At 45.1% G+C, this 8,402-nt stretch overlaps 1 protein-coding gene across 12 annotated transcripts in view; it reads left to right on the top strand.

Moving 5' to 3' along the window:
* Positions 1-2,425: 2,425 nt before the first annotated feature.
* kirrel3b (kirre like nephrin family adhesion molecule 3b) overlaps positions 2,426-8,402 on the top strand; it is a 159,730-nt gene continuing 153,753 nt past the window's right edge. For 7 of the 12 annotated variants that reach the window (XM_069147692.1, XM_069147689.1, XM_069147688.1 and 4 more), the window contains exon 1: positions 2,427-3,003. In XM_069147692.1, coding sequence (XP_069003793.1) covers positions 2,961-3,003 — 43 coding nt within the window. In that variant the 5' untranslated portion in view covers positions 2,427-2,960. Of the gene's footprint in view, positions 3,004-8,402 lie in introns of all 12 variants that reach the window. The other 5 variants (XM_069147686.1, XM_069147691.1, XM_069147690.1 and 2 more) reach the window with 2 other exon arrangements.

Here is an 8,402-nt window from a genome sequence, read left to right as displayed (position 1 = left end):
ATATCAAAAGTGACTGGATTTTTTTTTTTTTTTTACAAATAAGACAACAGTTTGACACGAAAAAAGGATTTTGTTTCTCAACTATAATTTACTGTTTTACTGCTGTCTACAGATCAGACTAATGTTAGCACCCTGTAAGCAGCGAAAGAAGAAAAATATAAAACGTAATATAGTTAATATTCAGTAAGCTCTGTGAATGAATACATGATTCTGTGTTTTGCATTTGGATTATGACTATTTCTTTAAAAATCTGTAAGTTTGTTTATTTTGCCCTCAGAGTTTATAGCCAACAAGTGTGTCTATTATCTGCTTCCTGGACTGTTTCTGAATCTCTTTATTTTCTTTCAAATTGTGAATAATTTGCAGCTTTACTTTACTGTTGCATCTTGAGTTTCTCCCCCTCTCGTTGTTTGCTCTTTCGTCATTCTTCATTCACTCTCTGTAAATATAAAACAAGCCTCTGTTTTAAATGTCTGATATCAAGCACCACTCAAACTCGCGTAGTGTTAATTACTGAAGCTGTGGATTAACGACTCAATGTGGTGGGAATGCATGTTTTAAGCTGTGGTGGCACTTCGGGCTGGTTTGTAAAGCAGCAGAAAAGCTGATGAATGAAACATTATATAAAAATAACTATAGGCCAACCTGGTGGCTCATGGAGACCTAATTATTTTGACAGGTTAGTGTTTCTGATAAAGATATCATGCTTGTCCACTGAGCTCTGATTTAGGCCTAGCCGACGGGTTCATTTGTTGTAAGTCGGGTGGAAGATGAGGAGGTGGGGTGATAGTCGTTCCATGTTTACACAAATATAGTGGTGCTGACATGAGAATGCAATACTTTAGCAGTAAACAGAACAATCCTTGAGTTGGAGTCATGGAGACATTTCAATGTAAAACCACAAATATCAGTCTCAGTCAAAAGGATTCCTCCTCTGGGGACCATAAATGCCCTGATTCACTGTAATCCATCCACATATTGTTGAGCTTTTTCAAGATTTCTTTTTTTTTTAAGAGTCCCATTGGACAGAAAAAATTATGACCTCAAAATCTTTTAAGCCCTTAATACTCACTGTCCTGAATATGCTTGCTGTATTTTGAATGACACAAACTCTGATTGTACAAACTATTGTAAGACTAATACCACCGCAACAATAGCAGTGGGTGGCCTCCTACCTTTTACGTCATCTATAGTGGGACATACTTGTTGTATTATTAGGCGCTGCACACCATTTCATTGTAACTGTCCAACAAACAAAAGGCTTTCCGTATCTGTTGAGTAAAAAGGACGTGGAGGTTAAGGCGTTAAAAGAAGATATGAAAAGGGGACAATGATGAGAATAACAATTTTATTTCTAAATGGTCTGATTAGCCAGTATATGTGTTCCCCATTGTGTCCTGTTTGTTAGGTCAGTTGCATAAATTCAGTTTGTTGTGTCTATGTAGCCTGGGTTGAGTTTTATTTAGATGACCTCTTTTATGGGCCAGGAACTTTAGTTACATATTTTTGTAAATCTTTTTATGGGAGTAAATCAAAAACTAATTTCTTAGAAAATACCTGTGACTCCTCTTGCCTGCCATCTCGGTTTCTTACAGAAAGGAAAGGACACAACCCGAGTAGGGAGTTCCACCTGTTGTGTAGCCACAAAAAACGTCAAAAACAAACACTTAGGTTTCCTCAATCTACCGTACAGCATAGTATCTAATGGTACAAGAGTAGAGTTGTCCATTACAGCTGGACCTTACTTCACTTGAAACAGGACGGGAGAAAAAAGTACGCCCCTTATTATATATTTAACGGGCATAACCAGGAAAAAAAACTTGTTAGTAAACACACAATGCATTTCAGCATTTTAGGACATCTTGCATCGAGTGAGTGACTACGAATCTAATTCACTCCTTAGTAAAAAATTGGATACTAATTTATGCCACGGCTGTGGTCTTGACTGCTAATGTGGTCTTTATCCATTCTCAAGGAATTCTGATGGACTCCAAAATTCATTGGCATCAACCTGCGTCTAAAAAACAAAAACAAAGGGCAAGGTCTGAGCTGGGAGGAGGGGTGAAACTGCACTTTGTGTTTGTGGACGTCTGCCTTATTTGCGGCCATAGACGTCTCCCTCCTATTCTTATTCTAATTGGAGCTGCACCCTCTCTGTTCCTCCCTTGGCAGCCCTCGTTCCCAGAGTGAGGACCCCGAGCCTCCCAGCCTCGTGCTCAGCCGCAGCCACCCAGACAGCCAAGCTGAGAGAGAGAGAGAGAGAGAGAGGGAGGGAGGGAGGGAGAGGGGGGGGAGAGACGAAGGGAGGAGTCTAGTTGTGGAGCTGTGTCTGCTTGCCTGAGTGGTCGAGCGAGAGAGAGAGAGAGAGAGAGAGAGGAAGAGGAGGAGGAGGGGGGGGGGAGGAGAGAGAGAGAGAGAGAAAGAGAGAGGGGGGGGAGCAAGTGAGGGCTGAAGGCACTGAGAATGGATGGGCAACGAGAAACCACGCGAGCGAGAGAGGAGCGAGTGAGCGTGTGCGTACTCAAGAGTCAGCAAGCGAAGACACAGAAAGTCCACGAGCTCCCATCACCGCGAGAGCGCGCGAGGCAGAGCTGACGAGCGTCCACTCAGAAGAGTGACACAGAGTGGGAAAGGACTCAGAGAGAGACAGAGACAGAGAGACAAGAGACAGAGAGACAGACAAGAATAAGAATAACCAGAAGAGGAGCAGGACGGCAGACAAGACGAGGGCAGCCTTCCCACTGGTAAAAGGAGACACCACTGAGGGACTGTAGCATCGTCCCCCCCCCCCCCCCCCCCCCCCCCACGTCCCCTCGTCCCACCCCCCCCAGCAGCAGCAGCAGCAGCACAGAGGAGCACTGTCTCATCTTGTGCATGTGTTTGTGCCTGCCAACTGCACATTTTTTTTTTACACTCGCCTACTGTTTTTCGTAGGTTTTGCCCTCTCCGCTCCCCCAGCCATGATCCCTCGGGTCCTTCTGCTCCTGTGGATCTCCGGACGCGGTAAGTTGACCGGATTTGAGTTGATTATTCATCACATCTCGCGTGCTTGCGATGGCTTGTGTGACTCACTTGCCGGGAACTGTCTCTGAATTCATGTCTTGCTTGTGACATCTTGGAGCTCGTACCACCATCTGTGTGTTTTTTTGTTTGTTTGTTTTTTTAAACTGCTTCTAATATAAGGACTCCTGCGTGCGCTGCGATGTCCGATGCAAAAGAGAGAGGAGGAAATTAGAGGGGGGGGGGGGGTAAAAAAAAAAAAACAAGTGTGTGAGGCTGTGCTTTGGGGTTAAAGGAGCTGCGAATAGTTGCAACTCGCACTTTTTCTCCGTCGGTGTTGTCACTGCTTTCAGATCAGACAAGTTAAAATACTTCCTACGCGGGCTTGATATTCCTGTCACACATGCGGACACACACACAAACAAAGCCCTCTAACCCCAGTCCAGTTTAGTCAAGCGGTGACTCCTGAGTCACATTGTTTTGAACTGACAGCCCTTCCCCATTGAGTCCAACTACGGGGTGTGTGTGTGTGTGTGTGTGTGTGTGTTGTGTGTGTGTTGTGTGTGTGTGTGTGTGTGGTTTTAAGAACAGAGAGAAAGAAAGTTGAGAATAAAGTGCTTCACAAGGCAGACTCGTGAGTAAAGCTTGGCAACTCCAGCCCTTTTGGACAGTATCTGTTGTTGTTGTTGTTGTTATTTATTTTAATTCCTAGACAGTTTTGTTTGTGGACAGAATGAGGACGGATTAGCTGTTTCCCCAGCTTGCCACCAGGTGGTTGTCTTTGGAAGACAATAGAAGTGAGTAAAGTACAGCAGAAACTCTGCCTCTGTGGTGTCGGCAGCGATATACAGAGGCTGAATTTGGCGGAGGATGTTTGTCACAGCCGCGGCGTCACGCCCGGACCACAACCCCGCTGCCTGGCTTATACCCGGCGGGGGGTCGGGGGGGGGGGGGGGGGGGGGGGGGGGGGGGGAGGTCAATGACACAGCCGCCACCTCTATTCAGAGTGTGAAGCCGCCCCGTGCTGGACTACATCCTAAGGAGGGCACTACCTGAATGGATGTGTGTCTGCACATGTGTTCATGTGTGTATAGTTGTTTTCCCTGAGGAAGCTGCAACCTTTTTTTTTTTTTTTTTTTTTGCTAAAAAAGAAGCACAGAAAAGGCAAAAGTTCTGTCTTCCCAAATGTGAGATCTGAGTTTGCCGACACGCTGTGTGGATATTGACTGCTCAAAGTTGGTCACATGCTGCTAAAACAGCAGTAACAAATGAAACTTGGCAAACATGATCATTTTCTTGAGCACTGAATTCATCTGCTCCCCTTGTTGATTTTTAGTCTGTAATAGAAATAAAAACACCACTCATCAAACATCGTTTGCTGTGATCATATTTCCTTCTGCTGACTCGTTTTGTATGAAGACAGAACAAAATAATGATATCACAAAGGACCAATTTGAAACTGAATGGGACGAAGAGCCTTCTCAATCCCTCACAGCGTCTGACGTGCTTTATTGAATGTAGATCTGTAGCAGAGACTGTCTTTGCGGCCCGTTTTCTTCATCACGTATTTCAGGATGATGACACGCTGCCGAAGTTAAACCGGAATGTGGACGGAGTCAAGGCGGGTGGAAGCTTTCTCTGTCTTGTCCTTGCTGTGGGACAGTTTTATGACATCAAACGTGGGACTGTGGATGCTACTGTTCCCTCCTGATTCTGCTGCGTTGCTGTATCCTCTTCTCTTAATTTCAGTGTCAAGTCGTTCTCTACCATCTTTGCTCATTGCGATGCAGAAATACACGATCAGGCTCTTTCCCTTCCGCTCCGTTAAGTTTCGTATCCACGGTTGCTGTGTATCGCTGTTTTTCCATTTCTTGCAAGTGTAGAGGATCACAGAATAGAGATATTAGACATTTAATATAATTTCATATACAGCACACTTGTTGTTTTTTTTGTTGGTGTTTTTAATTCTTTAACCACCGCATTTTCAGTCATAAGTCATTACAGGATTAAGTCACAGTCCCGGAAACAACAAACACCACATCTCATACAGTACGGTTGCTGGAACCGGAATGAGATGGGATTGCCGCGCATTTCAGCAGAGTTGGCTATCAACATGATATAAAATACCGCTCTCCCTGCCAGGTAAACAGGGGATAACAACCTACCTTCTCTTTGCACGCCTCTGGGGAGAAAAAAAGTGCTTCCCCGAAGCTTACTGTTGTTGTACAAATTACGGCTCTGTTTATGTGTCGAGCCAGTGTCAGCAGAAAGCAGCGGAAAACAATCTCGTTTTTATGAACCGGAGGGGGGGGGGGGGGGGGGGGGGGGGCAGAGGGGAGCTGTGGCCATCGCAGTCATATACTTAGACACAGCTATCCTGTGAGAGAGAGTGTGGAAATGACAACGAGCAAAAGAGAGAGGCTCAGAGAAGTCGGTCCATATGCAGCGGCGGCACCGAGCAGGTTTTTTTTTTTTTTCTCTCAACTTTGAGAAATAAATGGTCCAAAGCGAGGGAGAGGGAGAGGGAGAATCAGGAGAGGGAGAGGGAGAATCAGGAGAGGGAGAGGGAGAATCAGGAGAGGGAAAGCTGTTTGCGAGCTGCTCCCCATCCTGACTTTGCGGTTATTGCATCTAGGGCACCTTTTCTTTTGCTGTCACCTCTCCATCCAGTGACAGATGACATGGCACCAGACAGGAGGATCTGGAGACAGCCTCCAGGAACACATTCACCTCGGGCCAAACTTGTCCAGGACCTCGTCCAATCTCCCCGCACCACCTCCTCCCCATTTCTCCTCCCGTCCCAATCTACACTCCGCCCAAGATCTCACAATCTGCACTTGGCTCTCGGACTCTTGATTCCCACTCCTCACCTTGCAGGCACATTTGTCCCTCCCTCTCACGCTAACTGTCCCTCTTCCACTCCCCGTCACCTCTTCCCTTCTTGTTTTATATTAACTTTCATTTTTGTGTGCTGTGGGTGACAGAGCGCCGAGCCCGTGTAGGGGAAAGGGTGAAATATGTGAGAGGATGATGTCCCGGTGGAGGAAGGGGGCAGTTTAAGAGTAGTCTTATGCTGCGCGTGCCAGACTTGAAAGAAAACGTGCGAGAGAAAAATCACACGTTGTCAGCGTTAAGTGTATGGTTGCTGCCTTTTTCTGTCTTCCTCTTTTCATTTATATCTCTCTGCCTCTCGTCCTCGGTTTTTCCTACTCCGAGCGAAACCATGCGAAGTTAAAACACAAACTGTTTGGGGCTAATTCTTTTTGCTGGACTACCTGTTCAACGCGATGTTTGCCCACCAGGGGCAGTGCTGCTGCACAGGAATCAAATCTCAAGTCTTCTTAAAAATCTCCTGCCTCGTCCCTCCCCCCAGTCACCTTCATTATCTCCCACCCGCTCATATATCTCGTGTCAGAACTCCTGATTTTGCCACCCAGCCAGACTAAGCCGTTTCTTAGTCCTGGAAAGCTTTTCTTAGTACCCCCCCCAACAGCCCGTATTTCATTTACTGCTGTCTATTAACTGCTGTCTGACGACTCTAAATCCGCTTTTCATGGGCGGCAGGCTTTGATACATATTTCTCAAGCAAAGTATAATTAAATGTCTTTCCAATGTCATGTTTGGATGTGTGGATTTTTTGTAGATGGAGAAATCATTCTCGCTTCTCCAAAGGGGGGAGGGGGGGGGGGAGAAAGAAATACAGCCCATTACATTGCACAACACTACTCAAACAGAACTACCAATTTTCACCCTCATTATTATGAATAGTTATTTGTAAGCAAGACACACTGCTGTCTAATGCATGGGTTACGACTATAATAACTCAGAGGTAATTAATTGATTCATCTCCATTCTATTGGAATGCTAAAACCAATATACATTTTTTTCCCGGCATGTTGTCATAAGCTTTGCCGTTCCAGCACTCATATGTTCAATAAGAATATTGTGATTAACAACCGTAGAAGAGACCAAAAAAAAACAAAAAAAACAATTGTGAGCATTGTTTGTGTTCTGAAATTAACACGCATGGTAAGAAACAAACGTGTCCTCGTCATGTAACTTTCCGCCCTCACCGTATATGACCGTCACACAGAGAGTGACAGATGATGACATCAGCCCGTGATGGGGCCCAGTGGCATGCAGTTTGTTTTCTTGTTTGCGTTGCATGTCCCATCAAGGCTAGCCAGCTTAAGTCACCTCAGCCGCTGTGACCCCTGCTCATTTCTGTGCCACGATAGATTAAGCCCACTGTAATCCCTCTGAGCCGAGTGCCCTGTTGGATATTTATGGTAATAAGTAAACATATGAATAAATAATCCAAGAGGCTGCCACTGGACAGCTGGAATTCGTAAGTCTCTGTATTTTGTAAGTGGTTGTGATATTAAATGGAGATTCTGTTTTTAAGAAAAAATGGTTTTGACCGAGATTTGTATTCGGAAGATAAAAGACAAAAAAACAAGAGTTTGGAAGATGGTTATTAAAAATGGATAAATTTTACCAATCAACAGATACATATGGAGGGTTTATATTGTAGTGAGACTTGTGTTCGTAGAAGGAAACAGACGTTCAATTGTTGTAGATTTGTACCAAATTCATATCGATAATGCAAATGAGTACAGTATATCCAGAGACTGCAGTGTGGATGAAAGCCTCATTTAGAGTCTGTCAGGATTCAGGTCATCTGAAGAAGGGAACATGATTGTTTTGGAGTCTTCTTGGAAAACCAGACAGTGATCTGCTTCCCCTCATGCAGTCAACAAAATCAAGCTGTTTACTGCTGGGCTTCATTATCTATCTCGAAGACCCTCTCCCCAGCCCCAACAGTTTTCTTTAGTACCAATCAATCAAACCCCCAAACCCTTCATCTCCTCTCTCTCCGAGACTCTGCTGCTGGATCTCATTCCTCTGGGATGAATTTATCCAGATTGGAGCACTCAGCAAAAGGGCATTATCCCGGATTACATGTCTGTTGGGCGGCAGTGTTAAGTAATTCAACCAGATGCTGTTGTGCTCACTGGGTCACCTGTGAAGGCAGGGTTAACAGCTGCACTTCTTCATTCAGCTCTTCATTGTCACATCTCCACCCTTCTGACACTTTATCCTTGAAAGACGCGGGGAAAGATAGTTGAAGTTTGTCAGTAGAGAAAAAAAAAAAAAAAATACCTACACGCAATAGTTCTGTTAAATGTACGAGAGTGTGTGGAAGCCCTCTCTAACCCCAGTCAGGATTTTATTCGGTGACGGATTATGGGATGGATTACTGGCTTCTAAATTGCAGTTTAATGCACAGGAAACAACAGGCTATGTTTTGCGACGAAAGCAACTAAAGGCGGCTCCGCAGGACGGCGTGTGTTCAGTTGTGGGGGCGCTGTAAGTAGAGTAGTGGGGGGGGGGGGGTCATG

This window comes from Embiotoca jacksoni, unplaced genomic scaffold, assembly GCF_022577435.1.
Source record: "Embiotoca jacksoni isolate LCO1_2020_lvr unplaced genomic scaffold, fEmbJac1.0.p SCAF_14, whole genome shotgun sequence".
NCBI classification, from domain to species: Eukaryota; Metazoa; Chordata; class Actinopteri; family Embiotocidae; genus Embiotoca; species Embiotoca jacksoni.
The sequence above is the reverse complement of the archived record's forward strand: the minus strand, read 5'-3'. Positions and strand labels throughout refer to the sequence as shown.